This window comes from Anomaloglossus baeobatrachus, chromosome 7 (genome assembly GCF_048569485.1).
Source record: "Anomaloglossus baeobatrachus isolate aAnoBae1 chromosome 7, aAnoBae1.hap1, whole genome shotgun sequence".
Lineage (NCBI taxonomy): Eukaryota > Metazoa > Chordata > Amphibia > Anura > Aromobatidae > Anomaloglossus > Anomaloglossus baeobatrachus.
The window spans coordinates 259,939,015-259,963,324 of NC_134359.1; the positions used below are offsets into that span (position 1 = coordinate 259,939,015).

At 43.2% G+C, this 24,310-nt stretch overlaps 2 protein-coding genes across 4 annotated transcripts in view; one reads left to right on the top strand and one right to left on the bottom strand.

The window, feature by feature from the left end:
- The window catches only part of CHLSN (cholesin), a 420,909-nt gene that overhangs the window by 175,621 nt on the left and 220,978 nt on the right, over positions 1–24,310 (bottom strand). The window lies entirely within an intron of this gene.
- Positions 3,727–10,429, top strand: LOC142246159 (uncharacterized). Its single transcript, XM_075319190.1, has 9 exons — positions 3,727–3,858; positions 4,044–4,158; positions 4,635–4,768; positions 6,602–6,760; positions 7,603–7,744; positions 7,990–8,090; positions 8,374–8,532; positions 8,635–8,764; positions 9,670–10,429. Exons 1-9 carry the CDS (start codon positions 3,750–3,752, stop codon positions 9,671–9,673), a joined length of 1,053 nt encoding a protein of 350 aa, XP_075175305.1. The 5' UTR covers positions 3,727–3,749; the 3' UTR covers positions 9,674–10,429.

Below are 24,310 nucleotides of genomic sequence, written 5' to 3' on the forward strand. Positions count from 1 at the left end.
AGTCAGACCATAAGACGCACCCCCAACTTTCCCCCAACATTTGGGGGAAAAAAAGTGCGTCTTATGGTCCGAAAAATACGGTATATAGCTGCAGGATATCTATCTTATCTTTCTATGTTATCTTTTCTATCATCTATCATTTAGATTTGATTGCTTTATTATTTCTTCCCCCTGGAAGACGCTGTCGCGAAATGCATGTGACGTCCTATCCTGACTACCCTGGACTGTCTATGAGATAAAGGTTGGTATAAAGATTAACCCCTTCAGCCCCGGGGCACTTTCCGTTTTTGCGTTATTGTTTTTTGCTCTCCTTCTTCCGAGAGCCGTAACTTTATTTTTCCATCAATCTTGCCATATGAGGGCTTGTTTTGTGCGGGACAAGTTGTACTTTTAAATGAAACCATAAGTTTTACCATATGGTGAACTGGAAAACAGCAAAACAATTCCAAATGCGAAACAATTGCAAAAAAAGTGTGATGGCACCATAGTTTTTGGGATGTTTTATTCACGGTGTTTACTATACGGTAAAACTGATGTGTCGGTGCGATGCCTAAGGTCGGTGCGAGTTTGTAGACACCAAACATGTATAGGTTTACTTGTATCTAAGGGGTTAAAAAAAATTCACAAGTTTGTCCAATAAAAGTGGCGCACGTTTTGCGCCATTTTCCGAAACATGTAGCGTTCTTATTTTTTGGGATCTATGGCTCAGTGACGGGTTATTTTTTGCGTCTCGAGCTGACGTTTCTAATGGTACCATTTTTGCACAGATGCTACGTTTTGATCGCCTGTTATTGCATTTTGCGTAAAACTTGCGGCGACCAAAAAACGTAATTTTGGCGTTTGGAATTTTTTTGACACTACGCCGTTTACCAATCAGATTAATTGATTTTATATTTTGATAGATCGGGCATTTCTGAACGCGGCGATAACATATGTGTATATTTATTTCTTTTTTAACCCTTTAATTTTCAATGGGGGGAAAGGGGGGTGATTTGAACTTTTAGGTTTTTTTTTTATTTTATTTTTTAAAAGTTTTTTTTTATTTTTTTTTTTATTTTACTAGTCCTCCTAGGGGGCTATAGCGATCAGCAATCCGATCGCTGATCGCTATCTGCTGATCACAGCTATACAGCTGTAAACAGCAGAAATAGCCACTTTCTTTTTCCCTCTGCTCCCAGCCGAGAAAAAACGAAAGTGAAACTTCGTAGCTGCAGGCGTCATCACATGACGCACGTGACTTACGGTTGGGGCGGTGGTAAGTAAAAAACATGGCCGCGCGCATTTAGATCTTGCTGCCAGACTTTGGCAGCAAGATTTAAGGGGTTAATGGCCGCGGGTGGAAGCGATTCTACCCGCGGCTAGCAGGCACACATGTCAGCTGTTGAAGACAGCTGATATGTGTGCCGACCGCCGCCGCCTGCCCACGGCAGGGGGCGGGGCTTAACGGGACATGCTCCATGACGGATATATCCGTCCATGGTTGTGAAGGGGTTAAAGGCAACCTGTCACAAGAATTTTCGCTATGAAACTAAAAGAATCCTCTTCTGCAGCTCCTGGGCTGCATTCTAGAAAGGTTCCTCTTGCTACTTTCAGACCTAAATAAACACTTTATAAAATATTACCTTTTGGTATGCTAATGAGCTTTGCTGGCCACGGGGGCATCATCCAAGTAGCCGCCCATAATCTCAAATCTGCGCAAAAGGATCACTGGCGCTCGAGATTTGAACAGTGCTCAGTCCCGCAATAGTGCCTCTGGGCATGCTCGAGACTTCAGGAGCCCTGTGGAAGATGTGGGCGGCGGCCTCATCTATGTCAATCAACACTGGGGGATGGCGAACAGCGGCAGGAGGGCGAATAACGGACGCAATACAGCCCACCCCCCGTGGTCAGCAAACCTCATTAGCATACCAAAAGGTAATATTTTATAAAGTGTTTATTTAGGTCTGAAAGGGGGGTCAGTAGGAAGATGACCCTTTCTAGAATGCAGCCCAGGAGCTGCAGAAGGGGAGTCTTTTAGTTTCATAGCAAAAATTCTAGTGACAGGTTCCCTTTAATTGGTGTGATCCACTTAGATTTATTTTTGCACTTTGTATCTGCATTAATGTCACCACTTTAAAACTACATGCCACCACATTATTATTCATCTGTTCTTTTTAAGCCATAGTGATTAGTGGACAATTGTATCTACGACTGTTTAGATCTACATTTGGTCTTATTTATGTATTATACTTTGTGATTTGTGTAGTCCTAAGTTTTCAGTATATTTTTTTTCTGTCTCCGTGTCAAATTTTATTGATCTTGAATATTTTAATTACTAAAATGTATAATTTGTTTATTAATTGTTTCTCTTCCTTTTTCTTGGTTGTGAATTCTACTTTGTGCCTTACATAGTGGCCCAAAAGTATTTAATTTTTTCAACTAGTAAAATGTACATAGAGTATTCTGATGATAAATGCGCATTGTATACACACGTCATACGGATAATAGGTGAGAAAACAATCACACACTCACATAGCGCTGGTATGACATATGGAATAACATACACATGACACTCGTCCCACTATTCAGGATATCGGAGCCATTATTTATACTTTAGTGGAAGTGAAACCTGAGGAAAACATCCAGAGATGGAAGCAGCTGCTCCATGTTTAGTGGTTGAGCCCCAATTATGACATCACCCATGTGTAGCCACGCCCCCCGTGATGTCACAGTTGGATTCCAATTGTGATGTAATGGAATGTGTGTCTATAATGAGTGATGTTACAGATTGAGGCTTTGTCTGGAGAGACTCATTGTGGTAACTACACGATTAGTGATTTTCCTCCATACTAAAATGCTTTTTAAGCTTTTTCTATTTCTGATTTTGCTATTAGCGCCTGTGACAGGTGCCCCCATCGGAAACCGCAACCAGCGGTCTATACCGGAGAACAGGATCCAGGGAGGTGAGTGCATTACCAGATATACACTGACTATGGGGGAAAGAGGAATCGCCATTTTAAATTTTTTTCCCAAATCAATAATACACATGGAAATAAGCGACTTTGTAATATTTCTTATCAGAGATAATCTGCTTCTTTCTCCTTCTCTCTGATTTTTCACTCTAAATTCACCTGTAAAATCTGTCTTCAGTGAATACAAATTTCCCATTCCTGAGATAGGAGATGACAGTTGGTGCTTTTCATATTCTATGGAGGAGGAGGAGCGAGTGGCCGACAGATATTCTGCTGCAAGTTCTCCTGGCCGTAAGGTACAGATCTCCATAGAATATTATGAGAACCAACTGTCATCTCCTATCTCAGTAATGGGAGATTTGTAGTCATTGAAGACAGATTTCACCTCAGAATTCAGCATTTTGTGAATGAAAGATCAGAGAAGAAATAAGCAGATTTCTATGTGAAGATATTACACAGTTTATCTGGTGAAGGGTCACACTCGCATAGCACTCGTATGACATATGGAATACCACACACATGACACTCGTCCATATATCGGAGCCATTATTTATACTCTAGTAGAAGTGAAACCTGAGGAAAACATCCAGAGATGGAAGCAGCTGCTCCATGTTTAGTGGTTGAGCCCCGATTATGACATCACCCATGTGTAGCCACGCCCCCCGTGATGTCACAGTTGGATTCCAATTGTGATGTAATGGAATGTGTGCCTATAATGAGTGATATTACAGATTGAGGCTTTGTCTGGAGAGACTCATTGTGCTAACCACACGATTAGTGATTTTCCTCCATACTAAAATGCTTTTTAAGCTACTTCTATTTCTGATTTTGCTATTAGCGCCTGTGACAGGTGCCCCCATCGGAAACCGCAACCAGCGGTCTATACCGGAGAACAGGATCCAGGGAGGTGAGTGCATTACCAGATATACACTGACTGTGGGGGAAAGAGGAATCGCCATTTTAATTTTTACTTCATAAATCAGTAATACACATGGAAATAAGCAACTTTGTAATATTTCTTATCAGATAAAATCACAGTTTATCTGGTGAAGGGTTATCTGATCACTTCTGTTCTTTCTTTTTCTCTTTCAGGGGATAACATCGTCCTTCCCAATAATTCTCAGGATCTGATGGTTATTATTGCTATCGCAGCCATTGTCTTTGTTCTTGTGATAACGGCTGCTGCCATCTCTACCCTCATCTATAGGTAAGTATAGGAAGGAATGATTTATGGGCCACACTGGAGTCTGGAGGAGAAATGTCTCATCTTCAGGTCACTCCAGTATTGGGGACATTTATGTGTAGACTAGAAAACAATGTGCAGGACCCTGGTCCAGAGGCCATGTCAGTGCCTGAGGCCCCCGGAGCTGAGCGCTGGGGACTTCCTGCTCCCTGTCGGCATCCGGTGCTTCTTCCCCAATACCAGGACATGTGCCGCACTCCACAGAGGACATTGTGGCTCTTCCCAATCAGAAGAGGCGGCTGGACCAGGCCCCGCTCCAGGGCAGACTTCTAGGGTCTCTCCAGACTGGAGCCCGGGGACTGATGGGGCAGATTATTGAAATGACTGAATGGTGATAATTCTCCTGATAGGAACATGTCAAGTAACACGTGTTATTACCCTGTGCAGAAATCACATTTCATTATAATTTACAATATAACTTCAATGTTACCATTTTACAGACTTCGGAAAAACAACAAATCCAGAAGAGATGAGGAAGGTCTATGGCACGCCGACAAAAATAGAGAATACTACGTCGACTGTTACAGCCTGTGTCATTTCTACAAAAAGCGAGAGTGCAGCGGCAGACCAAAAGGTAAATACATCTTTATACATCTGACATTGTATCACGGCCGGGGAAGGGCTTCTCAGGTGTGTGGGGGGTCAGGAGCCGAGCTATACACGCGGCAGGTACCGGCTATACTGTATAGCTGGCATTTGGGGGGCTCAGGAGCCGAGCTATACACGCGGCAGGTACCGGCTATACTCTATAGCTGGCATTTGGGGGGCTCGGGAGCCGAGCTATACACGCGGCAGGTACCTGCTATACTCTATAGCTGACATTTGGGGGGCTCAGGAGCCGAGCTATACACGCGGCAGGTACCGGCTATACTCTATAGCTGGCATTTGGGGGGCTCGGGAGCCGAGCTATACACGCGGCAGGTACCGGCTATACTCTATAGCTGACATTTGGGGGGCTCAGGAGCCGAGCTATACACGCGGCAGGTACCGGCTATACTCTATAGCTGGCATTTGGGGGGCTCAGGAGCCGAGCTATACACGCGGCAGGTACCGGCTATACGCTATAGCTGGCATTTGGGGGGCTCAGGAGCAGAGCTCAAATAGAGAGAATTGCATTTTTAGTTCCCTCACTTCACAAAAAAAATGCAGTAATCTGCAATTAAAGCACAAAACTGGTGTCAATTTAACCGGACGGACGTGGACAAAAGTGTAAGAACTAAACATTCCCTACACCTGAAAGAGTTAATCTCTACATACATACAGGCAGTTATTGCCGGCTTTTACATTACATGGAAGCAGTCCGGGGCGTCCATTACTGACACTGGGGACATTTTGGTTTGTTTGTTTCAATATATCAAAATGTATTTACCGTATTTTTCAGATTAAAAGATGCACTTTTCCTACCAAAAATAGGGGAGGAATATGAGGGGTGCGCCTTAAAATATGAATATAGCTTACCGGGATGTGGAGAATTGACTCCAAAGGTCGTCTGTGTGGGCGGCCAGGTGCGTCTCTGTGCGGGCAGGTGGACAGCTGGGTGCTTCTCTGTGCGGGTGGGCGGCCGGCTGGCTGCCTCTTTGTATGAGACGCTAGCTGGCTGTGTGAGCTGCGGTGGCCGTGCTGGCAGCGGAAGCTGTGGTGGCTGTGCGGCAAGTGTCCCAGATGCTCTAGCTTCAAATGATGGCGCCCGGAGTCAGCGCGTGTGCAGATGGAGCTTTCAGCTGAGAGCTCCATCTGCGAACGTGCCGCTCTGCGTGCAATTTCTTTGAAGCTCAGACCACCGACAGAACATTTGGGACAACCACTGCACCGGCCTGCTCCACACAGCTACCCCAGCTTCCACTGCCAGCACAGACCCACCACTGCCAGCACAGACCCACCACTGCCAACACAGACCCACCACTGCCAGCACAGACCCACCACTGCCAGCACAGACCCACCACTGCCAGCACAGACCCACCACTGCCAGCACAGACCCCACCACTGCCAGAACAGACCCACCAATGCCAGCACAGACCCACCACTGCCAGCACAGACCCACCACTGCCAGCACAGACCCACCACTGCCAGCACAGACCCACCACTGCCAGCACAGACCCCACCAGCACCACCCCTGCCTCCTGTGACTCCACACCACCAATGCTGCCACCCCCTCTCCGATAAGACAACACCGGAGTATAAAACGGACCCCAATTTTTGTTTTTTAAACGATGTTTTATCTCTAATTTTAGGGTGTGTCTTATAAAACGAAAAATATGGTAATAGAAAAACAACATTTTAGGAAAACAAATTATTTCCAAATCCAAATCCCGGCAGTGAATGAACCCGAGACATAAAGGAAATGATCTACAAGAAACACAGAAGCTTTTTATTTTATTAATTTTGATTTCAATATTCTGTGTTACAGGAGAACATGAGGGGAAAATAAAGCTTATTGCTGATGAAGCTCCTCATGGACCCAAAACTGAAAATGGAGACATCCTTGAAGAAACCAAGATTTCTGTGCCTGGCCCCCCTGATGTAATAATTGACATGCCAGATGAGGACGTGGTCACCGCCTCTGACAGTAAGTTTATTTTATCTTCACTTTGAGCAATTTCTTTCAGCATTTTTTTCAGCGCTGGGGTGGCGCTTTTAATGTAAGTCGCTGCCCCATTCTTATACTCCCCCTCCGGCGGCTTCATCCTTTTTTGTCGCCGCTCAGATATTATGCAACTCTGAAAGCCAGAACAAGGCTCTCATAGACTTACATTGAGTTGTGACCTCCAGTGCGCTCCATGAAATACTGGAGCTACCGATCGGAGAGCCCCCGGAAAAAGAAGAAGATGGCGGCAGGTGGGTGTAAGACACAGCACGGAGGACTTACATTTAAAGCCCCACTCCAGCGGAGAGAAAAAAAGGGGTGCCTCATTCCATTTCTTAATATATTCTGGGTCTCTGCCCTAGGCCGGCAATAAAGTAGATGGACCTAATTGGTGCCTATTACTTCTCTGTTTTTTGGTGTTTTTCCAGTTTTGTTGCCTAATTTTCATTTTGTTTTTCATCTTTTGTAAAGTCTACTTTATATGTGTTTGCCTGGGTTTTATGTTCACCATTAGGGGCAGGGTTTGTGGTTCTAGATATTTTATCTGATCCATCAATTATCTATTATGTACCCCAGTTCCCCGGAGACATTTTATGTTTGCCTGAAATTGTGGCGCAAAATTTGCATCATTTTGTAAAGTGTGCTAAGAATGGCAAACCAAGTCACAGGCCAAAAAAAAGGACTTTTTGTTTGTTTTTCACAAAATGTATGAACCACCTGCGCCATTTTCAAGAATGTGGAACAAAAAAACTTTGACAAATAACAGGAAAATAAGATAAAAAATATAACAAAAATAATGTATCGAGGTCTAATGTGTTTTACAGAACATCAAGAGGACATGGTAAATATTCCACCACCTCCTCCTCCGCTTCCAAGTTACAAGACACTTTTTGGACAAGGAACGGACATGATTGGATCAGAAGGCTCTATGTCTGACGACAAAAAGGGCTGTGACCTCCAACCACAGTAAGTTCTCACCACTTATATGTCTGTATTCTTCTCTGTGTGTATATATATATATATATATATATATATATATATATATATATATATATATATATACTGTATATATGTTTATGAAATATGTAGTTTTCACATAAGCAGGTAATAGGCTACATTAGAAATTGGGTGTTTAGAGCTAAACATTTGAACATAATGTATTTATTATCTAGATTATGGCTTCTCAAACTCTTCTACTCCTTCCCCTTTAGACATACCCAAGAACTGCCCGGGTATCACCTGGAATATCTATCCGGTGATTGGGAATGGACACCTGTAATGGACGGCTGTGATTGGGTCACCTCCGCTGACGGTAAGTTAATTTTATCTTCATTTTAAGCAATTTCTAATATTTTCTGGGTCTCCAACCCCCGACTGGACACATGAAGTCAGTTACTTACACTGAGGACATTCTGGATTGTGTCTTTCCATATTACAAAATGCATTTAATGGAGTAACAACATTTTAAGAGAAAAATAGTCTCTGAATCCAAATCCCGTCAGTGACTGAATCCTAGATATAAAGGAAATTGTCTACAAGAAACACATAGAATATTTTTATTTAATTAATGCTGATTTCAATATTCTGTGTTACAGGAGAACATGAGGACAAAATACAGATTCTTACTGATGATGCTCCTCATGGACCCGAGACTGATAATAGAGAGATCCTCGAGGAGACCAAGATCCCTGTGTCTGGCCCCCCTGATGTAGATATCAGCATGCCAGATGAGGACGTGGTCACCTCCTCTGACGGTAAGTTTATTTTCTTTACTTTGAGCAATTTCTAATAATTTTCACACCGAGAATGAAGTAGAATCATTGTCCATTAATATTTATAAACAATGTGTTTTACAGAAGGAGAAGACAACATGGAAGATGTTCTACTTCCTCCAACAAACACCAACACTTGCCAGTGCGTGAACATGCGCCTTCTGGTAGACCTTTATGCATACTTCAGAACAAAGGACGGCGACCTCCTGCCCTGGTAAGTTCCTATGGCTTTGCATTCTGCCTATATGTTTTATGATATATGTTTTAACATAAAGTGAAGTTGTCCACTTTTTCTACTCATTCCTCATTAGACATAACAAAATAATGCTCTGGCCTCACCAGACAGACCATGGTTGGTGCCTGGGCCTCACCAGACAGACCATGGTTGGTGCCTGGGCCTCACCAGACAGACCATGGGTGGTGCCTGGGCCTCACCAGACAGACCATGGGTGGTGCCTGGGCCTCACTAGACAGACCATGGGTGGTGCCTGGGACTCACCAGACAGACCATGGGTGGTGCTTGGTCCTCACCAGACAGACCATGGGTGGTGCCTGGGACTCACCAGACAGACCATGGTTGGTGCCTGGACCTCATCAGACAGACTATGGGTGATGCCTGGGCCTCACCAGACAGACCATGGGTGGTGCCTGGGCCTCACCAGACAGACCATGGGTGGTGCCTGGGCCTCACCAGACAGACCATGGGTGGTGCCTGGGTCTAACCAGACAGACCATGGGTGATACCTGGGCCTCACCAGACAGAGACCACTGGTGGTGCCTGGGCCTCACCATGCAGAGTTAAAACCCATACTAGTATCAAAAATATTTCTCAGTGTTGTCTCACAAACCCAATGTAATAATATAATGTTAGTATAACTACAAAATGACCGACGATGTTTCTAAATTAATTATTTCTGCAGTCATAGAACAGACTGTGCAGCACACCATCACTCCTAGGGAAACTGCCCCCCTAGTTGCCTCTAAGGGAAGCCTTACAGTTTGAGAAACGCTGATCTGATGGAGGACATAATCTTCCTGACTGTCCTGCTCGTTATCGTATACATCCATGTATTTATATTATTCCTTACTATTTTTCTTATTTTTGATCATGTATTACAGGTGAGGCAAAGCGAGGTCTTCAAGAGGCAGATTCCGGGCTCGGTCTCTGCCTCCAGCCACTGGATATGACATTTACCGGACTTTCCGCAGTCAGATGTAGTCACAATACACGTGACTTTCCTGCTGCATCTAGAGGCAGATTCCAGGCTCGGTTTCTGCGCTCACACATGAATAAAAGTCATCTTTTATTGGACTTTCTGCAGTCAGATGTAGTCACAGACAAGTGACTTTCCTGCTGCATCTAGAGGCAGATTCCGGGCTCGGTTTCTGCGCTCACTCATGAATATTACATTTACTGGACTTTCCGCAGACAGATGTAGCCACAATACAAGTGACTTTCCTGCTGCATGTAGAGACAGATTCCGGGCTCGGTTTCTGCGCTCACACATGGATATAATTTTAGACTTTCCGCAGTCAGATGTAGTCACAATACAAGTGACTTTCCTGCTGCATCTAGAGGCAGATTCCGGGATCGGTTTCTGCGCTCACACATGGATATAATATTGGACTTTCCGCAGTCAGATGTAGTCACAATACAAGTGACTTTCCTGCTGCATCTAGAGGCAGATTCCGGGCTCGGTTTCTGCTCTCACCATTGGACATATAAAGCCCAAGGGAAGGGCTCTCCTTTAGCCATGGTTCCCTAAAGGTTTCCTCCACTGGGGGTTTTTCCTTTCCTGAGTGCTGAAGGACGACTCTTCATGAGTCAAGGCCCCCTGACATCATCATCATCAGGGCCACATAAAATATTGTCCTGACTTCTAATGGAAACTTCTAAATTATACAATTTGAATGAAGTAAATAAAGAAGTCAGCGTATATCATGTGTATCTGAGTATTTTATATAGATGTTGTTGTAGCTTTTTTGTTCTGACTCAATGTTAGATTACCGGATCACCAAAGAGGACATATTGTGGGACGAGGCCCTCTTAGTCACGATCTCCTATAGAAAAGAACACACCGGGTGTGAGCATAAACTATTCTGACTATTCCCCTGTGAGTAGTTTTCTTATACCATTTACAGATAAATGTAATAGTGCATGCAACGTTCCCATTGGAAGTTCCACCGGCCGCCCCCTTCTCAGAAATGTTATAACTCTTATGTATCATGCCTCTCGCAGTATACTGCCCATAACACAGTTTTCTCAGAACATTGTATATGAGATAAGAAAATATTAGACCACATATGACACCTTCAATATTAGACTATAAGACTAGCTAATATTAAAAATGTAGAATGGAGAAAATTATTTACCCTTCTATTTGCATTTTCCCCTTTCATAAATAGTGTAACATCTACCACTGGGTCAGTTGGTGTCAACATACACATAGGGGCTTCTGTGTCATTGGTCTAGTAATCATGATGGGACTACGCGCTTCCCCCATCCACCCTCAGTGTGGACACTCACAGCCCATTAGTAGTGGTCACCCATCATCTAGGGTCTATAATAAACCACAAATTATTCCGTCGTACTGGATCTCTTGATACATATGCTATTCAGTAACTTGGGTAATACATGCAGTATAGAAATAACATATATAGTAACAAAAATTAATACACCCCTCACATTTTTGTAAATATTTTATTATATCTTTTCATGGGACAACACCGAAGATCTGACAGTCTGATACAATATAAAGAAATCAGAACGCAGCTTATATAACAGTGTAAATTTGGTGCTCTCTAAATATCGCTGGATCCTCTTCCCTCCTCCATGATGACATCACAGAGCTGGGGGGTGTTAGACACCTTGCGCTCCTCCTCTTGCCGTTTGAGGAGGCCCCACAAATGCTCAATAGGGTGTAGGTCTGGAGACACTTGGTCAGTCCAGCACCTTCACCCTCAGTTTCTTTAGCAGGGCAGGGGTTGTCTTCAAGGTGTATTTGGGGTCATTATGTAAGAGGGTGCTTTCCTTCAAACCCCATGGATTGCCTTATAAATGTGTATGTGTAAAGAATGCAAATATTAATGTGATAGACTCCCTAAAGGAGTGTGTTATGAAGGTTCTAGGATGTTTTATAAGGTAATGTCGCCACCTATTGGTCGGTTATTGTATTTCGGGTATTTTGTATGATAATTCGTTGTTAATGTGGGTGGAGACAGAGCAGAGGCTACAGGCAGAAGCCATCTTAGAAAGTCAGTTACTGTTAGTGATGGGCAGTCCGGCTCTGTTTAGTGATCCGGTTCCTATGGCTCCGTTCAACAAAAAGAGCCGGATCTTTCAGCTCGTTCTCGGCTCCTTATTAAACATCTGTTCACCCCAGGTGAACACATATTTAAGATTATAGAAACGCCGCCAATGCCCCGCCCACCCGCGGCTAAGCCCCGCCCACTTACAAGCGGCCAACTAGATTGCTGAGTGGGCGGAGTTTAGCTGCGGGTGGGCGGGGTTTTGACTGCGAAAAGAGCCGTTTAGTGATTTCAGTGGCTCACACTAGTGATCCGGCTCCTGTCGTTCACAGCAGGGAGCCGGATCTTTGTGTCGCCTCGTTCACGACCGACACATCACTAGTTACTGTGATAACAGAGTGAAGAGAGGATGTAGGACCCTGGCCTGCCAGGCTAGGTGGGCCCGCTTCTGGCAGGCTGGACCCAGAAAATCCCGGTTATGAAGACTACTGGAGGTACCGAGCCTAAGGCTCAGGGTTGGTGTTAGCAGAGCACCTGAAAGACCCCTTTTCTACAGGGGAAGTGAGATCAGGAGTCACCAGGTGGGAGGAACAAAGGGTCCGAAGCAAGAGAGAGACCCTGTGCCAGAAAGTCCTCAAGCAGCAAGCAGGAGTAGTCTATGTGTAAAGCAGAAACAATATGAATGTATACCATACCATACCATGAGCAATGGTACTGAAAGATGCATTGCTTCACATACTGTGAATTTATACTGTATGTTGATATGGACATGCTAAGTAAAGTTATAGTTGAAGAGAAGTGTCTGGTGTCCTCTGAATTCTGTGTTGTACTGAAACTGAGAAGTGGGAACCAGCTGCTACTGGCGGCCTAAGAGCGGCCCAGAAGATCGGGACAGCAGGGGTCTCTGGCCCACAAGTGAGTACCACGCACCACAAGTCCCAGTACTATACAAAGGACTTCACTGATGCCTCTGCTCTGTGCCAGTCATTGCACTGGTTGCCTATCTGCTACAGAATCCAACATAACTTATCACTCTGACCCACAAAGCTCTTCTCAGTTCTGCACCGCCCTAAATCTCTTTGCTCATCTCTGTCTATCACACCACCCGTGCCCTTCACTCTGCTAAATGACCTAAGACTGACATCCTCAACAATAGAGATGAGCCACCACCCTAGTGTTTGACTTCAGTTCGTCGAACGGCGGGTGTGTTTGTCGAACACTTTCGAACACCTTCGAACACCATTGAAAACAATGGCAGGCAAACACAAACACATATAAACATGCACAAACACGAACGCACACACACATTATGCTCACCTTATCTTCCGTTCCATCGCCGGCCTCCTGGGACTTGCAGTTCACCAGTATAAGATGCGTATCGGATAACCATCGCGACCGATGCCGGAACTTCTGCTGACAGAGCGCTGACGTCAAAGACAGGAGCCGCTTGCCTCTGATTGGCCAGCGCACTGCCTTTGAGTAGCGTCTGACAGTATAAGTTCCTCCCTCGTCGTGATGGTTACCCGATACACGTAGTTCGCCGCTACAGGATGTGTATCGGGTAACCATCACGACGCGGGAGGAACTTCCTCTGTCAGACGCTACTCAAATGCAGCGCACTGGCCAATCAGTGGCAAGCGGCTCCTGCCTATGAGGTCAGTGCTCTGGTAGCGGAAGTCCCGGCATCGGTCGCGATGGTTACCCGATACACATCCTGTGGCGGCGAACTGCAAGTCCCAGGAGGTCGGCGATGGAACAGAAGGTAAGGTGAGCATAATATGTGTGTGTGCGTGTATGTTTGTACATGTGTGGAATGGCAAAATAGGGAACCAGGATGGGACATTTAACAAGTTGTGGAAGGAATTGTCTGCATTGCAATGATTTCCTATGGGAAATCTTGCTTTGCTAAACGAGTAACTTGGTTTACAAGCACACTCCTAGAACGGATTGTTCTCGTTAACCAAGGTTTCACTGTATTAACATTGAATGACAGTATTACTGTGAAAAGCCAGTTACGCTTTTGGTGATCGAACCGTTATCGAACATAACCTCGAACTGTCAAAATTGAAGCTAATTGTTCGCGTTCTTCGAACGACTCGAACATCGCCTAAAACAGGTTGAATTTGAGATTGACGAACACTTCGATTCGAACACCGCTCATCTCTACTCAACAATTCGAACCTCCCACTCCCATCTTCAACATTACTCACAGGCTGCAACAATGCTCTGGAAAACACTACGAAGAACAATATGATTAATTCTTAACATCTACACCTTTAAGCGGGCCATAAAAACGCATTTCTTTATACTAGCCTATCACCTCACTGCCCTGATCTAATCTAGTCCCTTTCTACCCTTCATAAAATTTACTTCCAATTCTTGTATTCTGTATCTTTTGATTCCATTCCTCTCCATGTACTTTTCTACACTCTGCACCTGTATAAATTCTGGCTGGCGACCGGTTCATGCAGCTGGCTTTGAATCCCCTATTAAATCAATGGCTGGACCATATATGACAAGCTTTTTTCTTCCCCTGCCCTCCCCCATTCACCTTTTGTGCCTCCCCTATTTCCTCATAGACTGCAAGCTTACGAGCAGGGCCGTCACTCCTATTGGTATCTGAATTTTGTTATTTTGTATTGTCTCATATTGTCTGTACATGTCCCCTCTGAATTGAAAAGTGCTGCTAAATATGTTGGCGGTATAGAAATAAAAAATTATTATTATTCTATATATGTAGATAAATCAGTATAAAACATAGTTAAAAAGACGTGTCAATCAACAGGGGCCATGCAAGTCCGGACTAGGGACGAGCAGACTTCGGGTTCGGCCGGACTTTAGTTAAATGTTCACTTTTGGACCCGGAATTGACCCAAACTTGACCCCGAATTCCATATAAATCAAATATTTATTTAACTAATTTAAAAAAAAAAAAAAAAATGAAGTGGGGTCCCTCCTACTTTTGATAACCAGCCAAGGTAAAGCAGACAGCTGAGGGCTGGTATTATCAGGCTGGGAAATTCCATGCCTGCCATTGACCATGAGTGACCTATGAAGCCTCGTTCTCAAAACGAAGCTCCAAAGGATTCGATGGACATCGTGGGACATTAAACTTATTACGTCAAAACGTTGATGATTTCTTTTTCATAATAAATTGGGAATTGAGCGACTGTAGAGCCTTTATTCATGATTGGGTTACGATGGAACTTCGATGATTTTTTTTAATTACTAAATTGAACGAGGGAGTGTTGGAGAATTTTTATTCAAATAAACTATTTTGTGGGGTTTTTTTTTTAACTGTGTACTTACCAGGTTAGTAATGGGGACTTCTGGTAGACCTACCCATTATTCACCCAACACCTGTGCTTGATGCCAGCTGTCAATTCACAGATGACATCAACCCCAAAAGTATTACCCAGATTACCAATACACTGGGGCAATAGGGGAGCCAGGCAAAGTGCCAGAATTGGGGCACTGCATGGATTCCTGTTGTGAATGTCAGTTATGCTTTTGCTGCTGTGAGGCTCCCTCTTGTGGCCAGGAATAGTTTGGAAAGAGACCAGGTGTGTTGAGCAATGGGCGTTTCCATTGCTAACTCTCTGCCTATTTAACCCTGGTCTGCTAGCAGGCTATGCCGGATGTCAGTTGTTCCATGTACACCAGCCTGCTTCATCCTTCTCCAGACCACATCTACCCCAGATATGTGCTTGGCTCTTTATTTGTTGTTTGGTTCTTTTTGCTCTTATCTGAGTTTGTCATTTGCTGGGGTTATTGTCAGTTTATTTGCTTGCAGGAATCTTCCCTCTCAGTTGCTTAGCTGGGAACCTCCCTGCAGCTATGTTTGGAGTATTGCTCCTATAAGTACATGTGTTTGTTGCTTCTTGAATTTGTATGGTCCCTGCTTTCTGTTCATTGGTATGACAAGAGCACCTGGTATAGGACGGAGTTCAGATCTAGCGATCTGAGGGCTTTTTGTACCATCAGGTTTTTGGATTTTTGTAGGGTCTCTCTCTGGCCACTATCAGTCCCTTTCCTATCCTGTCCTATTTAGTCAGTAGGGCCTCACTTTTGCTAATCCTATCATCTATCTGTCTATAGTCTTTTCCTATATCACCACAGTCTTTGAATGTGGGGGGCTTGCTATTCTTTGGCAATCTATTTTCTGAGGCAGAGAGTTATTCATTAGTGATGAGCGAGTATGCTTGTTCATACTCGGTACTCGCACGAGTATCACTGTACTCGGGCTACTCGGCGGGGACCGAGTAATCTCGCGATACTCGTGCTGTACTCGTGGTCTTTATGTTGGCGCTCTTTTTACAGCCATCCCTTATGCAGGGATTGGCTGGCAGACCATTGCAATGCCACAGCCCTGTTGTGGAATTGCAGTGATTGGCCAGCCCGGACAGCGTGACCGTGCCTTTAGCCCGACACTTCCCCGCTCGGCTACGGCCCCTCCCGCACTCCACTCCGCGTGTATATATATATGCACGCTTACACACACACGCACGTTTTTTTTTTTAATTCACAGTTTTATGGTTTCTACATGCTGCCGGGGGTCATTTCACAAAAATACTCGGGTCTCCCATAGGATAACATTGGGCTCGGCGCTCGGGCCGAGTACACGAGTATCTTGGGATGCTCGGCCCGAGCCTCGAGCACCCGAGCTTTTTAGTACTCGCTCATCACTATTATTCATCTTTCCTTCCTTTAGGATAGCTAGTTATCCGGCTGGGTTCGCGGTGCACAGGATGTTAGTTCACCCCTCAGCTACTTCTAGTGTTGATAGTTACTAAGGGGATGGCGGCCAGATTAGTTGCCAATGCTCTTGTCACCTTTTACCAATGATTTATGGTGGTCTTCCATGGTTCCGGATCATAACAGATTCCTATTTCTGGGGTGGCTGTGGGCTGCTATTTTTAGGCTGGGAAAGGCCCAATAACAATGTGCCTTCCCAGCCTGATAATACTGTTAAGGGCGCGACTCAACCAGTCACTCTTTCGATCTGTCTGCTGTTCCAAATTATATTGTCGTGAGTGCACAACGAGAAAGAATAATAATTAATTGAATCAATTATAACACTCTCTCACACGACAGAAGCTGAGGCAAAACTGACTTTATTCTTAGACCAAAACCCTAGACCAAGAAGTAAAGGGGTGTAAACAAAAGTTTTAGTCCAATCAAGTATCGTAGGTCGGGGCTTCGAGACATATAGAAACTAGCATATCCTCTTCTTGATTGGCTCAGTTCTGTCTCTTAGGAATTCCCTTGTTCATCGTCCCGGGTGTAGACAGGATATATCAGCCATCTTTAAAATTACATGTGCTGGTATATACTGTGTTTAAGAAAAATCACTAAATATGCAGTTTAAAAATATATATATATATATATATATATATATATATATATATATATATATATATACACGTGTTCGTAAAAGAGAACAAAGACATGCATAAATATGTGTGTTAGTTTACATCTACTAAACTATATACCTGAGTCTATGAAATGGCTGAATTAAGTATTTTTGGATACGCAATTCTTATCCCCAACAGACCCCCCTAAAAACTTATTTCTGCCATTTCTGAATTCTAAGGGTACTGTGTACCCTTAGGAAGAGAGGTAGAAAGACCTGTTGGAAAACCTGCCTAACTGAACGTTGAGGCATGGGCGGAGAGGGGTAAGGGTTTCTTCACCGGTTTGAGACCAAGGACTCCTAGGCGAGTCCTCACCCTTTGTAGTGGGGCTTTCCCATGTCCCAAGGTTCTCTAAGTCCTCTCTTCTTCCATTTATTCTAGCAGATTCGTTTTGTAACTAGGGGAGAGGATCGTGTTGGTCTTTATGGGCATGTTGTCTGTCATACCTCGGTCTTCTGTTTCGAGTAAAGGAAAGGTCCATCCTAATGTGACTTCAGCTGTTTTGGAAAATATTTTCTTTAAACACGGAATTACACAAACCAGAATGGCTAGTAATATAACTTGTACTATACTTACGACGGTCCCTATCTGGATCAACCAGCCAGTAAAAGAATCTCAGCAGTGCCTCCACTGTTAAGGGACGCGACTCAACCGGTCACTCTTTTGATCTGTCTGCTGTTCCAAATTATATTGTCGTGAGTGCACAACGAGAAAGAATAATAATTAATTGAATCAATTATAACACTCTCTCACACGACAGAAGCTGAGGCAAGACTGACTTTATTCTTAGACCAAGAAGTAAAGGGGTGTAAACAAAAGTTTTAGTCCAATCAAGTATCGTAGGTCGGGGCTTCGAGACATATAGAAACTAGCATATCCTCTTCTTGATTGGCTCAGTTCTGTCTCTTAAAAATTCCTTTGTTCATCGTCCCGGGTGTAGACAGGATATAGCAGCCATCTTTAAAATTACATGTGCTGGTATAAACTGTGTTTAAGGAAAATCACTAAATATGCAATATATATATATATATATATATATATATATATATATACATACAGTTAGGTCCAGAAATATTTGGACAGTGACACAAGTTTTGTTATTTTAGCTGTTTACAGAAACATGTTCAGAAATACAATTATATATATAATATGGGCTGAGAGTGCACACTCCCAGCTGCAATATGAGAGTTTTCACATCCAAATCGGAGAAAGGGTTTAGGAATCATAGCTCTGTAATGCATAGCCTCCTCTTTTTAAAGGGACCAAAAGTAATTGGACAAGGGACTCTAAGGGCTGCAATTAACTCTGAAGGCGTCTCCCTTGTTAACCTGTAATCAATGAAGTAGTTAAAAGGTCTGGGGTTGATTACAGGTGTGTGGTTTTGCATTTGGAAGCTGTTGCTGTGACCAGACAACATGCAGTCTAAGGAGCTCTCAATTGAGGTGAAGCAGAACATCCTGAGGCTGAAAAAAAAGACAAAAACCATCAGAGAGATAGCAGACATGCTTGGAGTAGCAAAATCAACAGTCGGGTACATTCTGAGAAAAAAGGAATTGACTGGTGAGCTTGGAAACTCAAAAAGGCCTGGGCGTCCACGGATGACAACAGTGGTGGATGATCGCCGCATACTTTCTTTGGTGAAGAAGAACCCGTTCACAACATCAACTGAAGTCCAGAACACTCTCAGTGAAGTAGGTGTATCTGTCTCTAAGTCAACAGTAAAGAGAAGACTCCATGAAAGTAAATACAAAGGGTTCACATCTTCTTTCCTGCATGCTGACCAATGCAAGAAGCCTGACCAATAAGATGGAGGAACTGGAGCTGGTAATGTATGAGGAGAAATACGACATAGTAGGAATAACTGAGACATGGTTAGATGATAGTTATGACTGGGCGGCTAACCTGCAAGGATATGAATTGTTTAGGAGGGATCGTAAAAAAAGGAAAGGGGGTGGAGTCTGTCTATATATAAAGTCCAGTTTAAAGCCCAGACTAAGAGAAGATATTCAAGAGGGAAATGAAGAGGTGGAGTCTCTATGGGTGGAGATACAAGGAGGGAAAACTAATAAAATCCTCATAGGGGTTTGTTATAAGCCACCAAATATAACAGAAACCACTGAAAATGTATTATTGAAACAAATAGACAAAGCAGCAAATCACAATGAGGTGATTATTATGGGGGACTTCAATTACCCCGATATAGACTGGGAAACTGAAACCTGTGTATCTCAGAAAGGAAACCGGTTTCTGTCAGTAACTAAGGATAATTATCTGTCCCAACTTGTGCCGGGCCCAACTAGAGGGGCAGCCCTTCTGGACTTAATTTTAAGCAACAGGCCAGATAGAATAACAGACGTACGAGTGGATGGGCACCTAGGGAATAGTGACCACAATATAATACAATTCCACTTGTCCTTTAGTAAGGTGCCTTGGAGGGGGGTTACAAAAACGCTGAATTTCAGGAAAGCAAAGTTTGATCAACTTAGAGAAGACCTTCGCCAAATTGATTGGGACAATGTCCTCAAAAATGGGAGCACAGAAAATAAGTGGGAAATTTTTAAATCGGTATTAAACACCCACTGCGAGCTAGCCATACCATACAGAAATAAAAGGGCTAGGAACAGGAGAAAACCAATGTGGCTTAATAAGGATGTAAAAGGGGCAATGAATAATAAGAAAAAGGCATTTAAAAAGCTAAAACAAGAAGGCAGCGAGGAAGCATTAAAAATATATAGAGAAAAAAATAAAATGTGTAAAAAACAAATATATTTAGCAAAAGTAGAAACTGAGAGACTCATTGCTAAGGAAAGCAAAACAAATCCCAAACTATTCTTTAATTATATAAACAGAAAAAGATTAAAATTGATGGTGTTGGCCCTTTAAAGAATAATGAGGGTAAAATCATAGAAAGCGATGTGGGAAAAGCAAATGTTTTAAATACTTTTTTCTCAACTGTGTTCACACAGGAAAAGCATATGCCAGGGGAAATGCAGAGTGATCATGTAAATGCCCCATTAAGTATGACCTGCCTAACCCAGGAAGAAGTGCAGAACCGACTTAGTAACATTAAAATTGACAAATCACCAGGCCCTGATGGCATTCACCCTCGGGTATTAAGGGAGTTAAGTAATGTGATAGACAGGCCTCTATTCCTTTTATTTAAAGACTCTATAGAAACTGGGTCTGTTCCACTGGATTGGCGGCTAGCAAATGTGGTATCAATATTCAAAAAAGGGTGCAAAAGGGAACCTGGAAACTATAGGCCGGTAAGCTTAACATCTGTTGTGGGTAAAATGTTTGAAGGGTTTTTAAGGGATACTATTATGGAATGTCTCAATGTTAATAACTGTTTAACTCCTGTCAAACTAACCTGATCAGCTTCTATGAGGATGTAAGCTCTCACATGGACCGAGGAGAATCATTGGATGTCATTTATCTCGACTTCGGTAAAGCATTTGACACTGTCCCACATAAAAGACTGCTAAGTAAAATGAGAAAGCTTGGGCTCGGGGAAAATGTGTGTAGATGGGTAGGTAGCTGGCTTAGTGGTAGAAAACAAAGAGTGGTTATTAATGGTGCATACTCAGATTGGGCCAGGGTTACTAGTGGGGTGCCACAGGGGTCTGTATTGGGCCCCCTACTATTTAATATATTTATTAATGATCTGGTGGATGGTTTACAGAGTAAAATATCAGTATTTGCAGATGATACAAAACTATGTAAGGTAGTTAACACAAAGGAGGACAGTTTGCAACTACAGATGGACTTGAGTAAATTGGAGAATTGGGCTGAAAAATGGCAAATGAGGTTTAACACAGATAAGTGTAAGGTTATGCACATGGGAAGGAGAAACAGATGCTACGATTACTTACTAAATGGGAAACTGCTGGGGAAATCAGACATGGAAAAAGACTTAGGCATCTTAGTGAATAAGAATCTAAATTGGAGTGCCCAGTGTCAGGCAGCAGCCACCAAAGCAAATAGGGTGATGGGATGCATTAGAAGAGGTCTGGGGGCACGAGATGAAAACATCATTCTCCCTCTGTACAAATCACTAGTCAGACCACACTTGGAGTATTGTGTGCAATTTTGGGCGCCGGTGCTGAAGAAAGACATTACTGAACTTGAAAGGGTTCAGAGGCGGGCAACTAAAATAATAAATGGAATGGGTGCATTACAATACACGGAAAGGTTATCAAAATTAGGTCTATTTACTCTAGAAAAGAGAAGACTTAGGGGAGACCTAATAAATATGTACAAATATATCAGAGGGCCATATAGAGATCTCTCCCATGATCTGTTTGTACCAAGGACTATGACAAGAACAAGGGGGCATTCTTTTCGATTGGAGGAAAGAAAATTCCTACATCAGCATAGAAGAGGGTTCTTCACGGTAAGAGCAGTGAGGCTCTGGAACTCTCTTCCTGAGGAAGTGGTGATGGCCAACTCACTGAATGAATTTAAGAGAGGAATGGATGCATTTCTTGTTAGCAAAAGTATAGAAGGTTATAAATAGCATAATCTTACAGGTAGATTGAAGAGCGACCAAGATTATTAGAGGAATGGGTGGGCTGCAATACCAAGACAGGTTATTAAACTTGGGGTTAGTTAGTTAGGAAAAACAAAGGCTTAGGGGGATCTAATCACAATGTATAAATATATGAGGGGACAGTACAGAGACCTTTCCAAAGATCTCTTTACACCTAGGCCTGCGACTGGAACACGGGGGCATCCGCTACGTCTTGAGGAAAGAATGTTTAATCATAATCACAGATGAGGACTCTTTACTGTACGAGCAGTGAGACTATGGAGCTCTCTGCCGTATGATGTTGTATTGAGGGATTCACAAGTAAAATTTAAGCAGAGCCTGATCGCATTAATTGAAAAATATAATATTACCAGTTATGTATATTGGATTTTATGACAGGGTGTTGATCCAGGGAACTAGTCTGATTGCCGTATGTGGAGTCAGGAAGGATTTTGTTTCCCCATTGGAGCTTATTTGACACATTGGGGTTTTTTTGCCTTCCTCTGGATCAACATGTTAGGCTACGGGTTGAACTAGATGGACTTAGAGTCTCCCTTCAACCTTAAAAACTATGAAACTATGAAACTATGAAACTATAGATGCAAACCATTCATCAATTCCAAAAATAGACAGGCCAGAGTTAAATTTGCTGAAAAACACCTCATGAAGCCAGCTCAGTTCTGGAAAAGTATTCTATGGACAGATGAGACCAAGATCAACCTGTACCAGAATGATGGGAAGAAAAAAGTTTGGAGAAGAAAGGGAACGGCACATGATCCAAGGCACACCACATCCTCTGTAAAACATGGTGGAGGCAACGTGATGGCATGGCCATGCATGGCTTTCAATGGCACTGGGTCACTTGTGTTTATTGATGACATAACAGCAGACAAGAGTAGCCGGATGAATTCTGAAGTGTACCGGGATATACTTTCAGCCCAGATTCAGCCAAATGCCGCAAAGTTGATCAGACGGCGCTTCATAGTACAGATGGACAATGACCCCAAGCATACAGCCAAAGCTATCCAGGAGTTCATGAGTGCAAAAAAGTGGAACCTTCTGCAATGGCCAAGTCAATCACCAGATCTTAACCCAATTGAGCATGCATTTCACTTGCTCAAATCCAGACTTAAAACGGAAAGACCCACAAACAAGCAAGACCTGAAGGCTGCGGCTGTAAAGGCCTGGCAAAGCATTAAGAAGGAGGAAACCCAGCGTTTGGTGATGTCCATGGGTTCCAAACTTAAGGCAGTGATTGCCTCCAAAGGATTCGCAACAAAATATTGAAAATAAAAATATTTTGTTTGGGTTTGGTTTATTTGTCCAATTACTTTTGACCTCCTAAAATGTGGAGTGTTTGTAAAGAAATGTGTACAATTCCTACAATTTCTATCAGATATTTTTTTTCAAACCTTCAAATTAAACGTTACAATCTGCACTTGAATTCTGTTGTAGAGATTTCATTTCAAATCCAATGTGGTGGCATGCAGAGCCCAACTCGCGAAAATTGTGTCACTGTCCAAATATTTCTGGACCTAACTGTAGAGGCAGATTCCGGGCTCGGTTTCTGCGCTCACTCATGAATATTACATTTATTGGACTTTCTGCAGTCAGATGTAGTCACAATACAAGTGACTTTCCTGCTGCATCTAGAGGCAGATTCCGGGCTCGGTTTCTGCGCTCACACATGGATATAATATTGGACTTTCCGCAGTCAGATGTAGTCACAATACAAGTGACTTTCCTGCTGCATCTAGAGGCAGATTCCGGGCTCGGTTTCTGCTCTCACCATTGGACATATAAAGCCCAAGGGAAGGGCTCTCCTTTAGCCATGGTTCCCTAAAGGTTTCCTCCACTGGGGGTTTTTCCTTTCCTGAGTGCTGAAGGACGACTCTTCATGAGTCAAGGCCCCCTGACATCATCATCATCATCAGGGCCACATAAAATATTGTCCTGACTTCTAATGGAAACTTCTAAATTACACAATTTGAATGAAGTAAATAAAGAAGTCAGCGTATATCATGTGTATCTGAGTATTTTTTATAGATGTTGTTGTAGCTTTTTTGCTCTGACTCAATGTTAGATTACCGGATCACCAAAGAGGACATATTGTGGGACGAGGCCCTCTTAGTCACGATCTCCTATAGAAAAGAACACACCGGGTGTGAGCATAACCTATTCTGACTATTGCCCTGTGAGTAGTTTTCTTATACCATTTACAGATAAATGTAATAGTGCATGCAACGTTCCCATTGGAAGTTCCACCGGCCGCCCCCTTCTCAGAAATGTTATAACTTTTAGGTATCATGCCTCTCGCAGTATACTGCCCATAACACAGTTTTCTCAGAACATTGTATATGAGATAAGAAAAAATTAGACCACATATGACACCTTCAATATTAGACTATAAGACTAGCCAATATTAAAAATGTAGAATGGAGAAAAATATTAACCCTTCTATTTGCATTTTCCCCTTTCATAAATAGTGTAACATCTACCACTGGGTCAGTTGGTGTCAACATACACATAGGGGCTTCTGTGTTATTGGTCTAGTAATCATGATGGGACT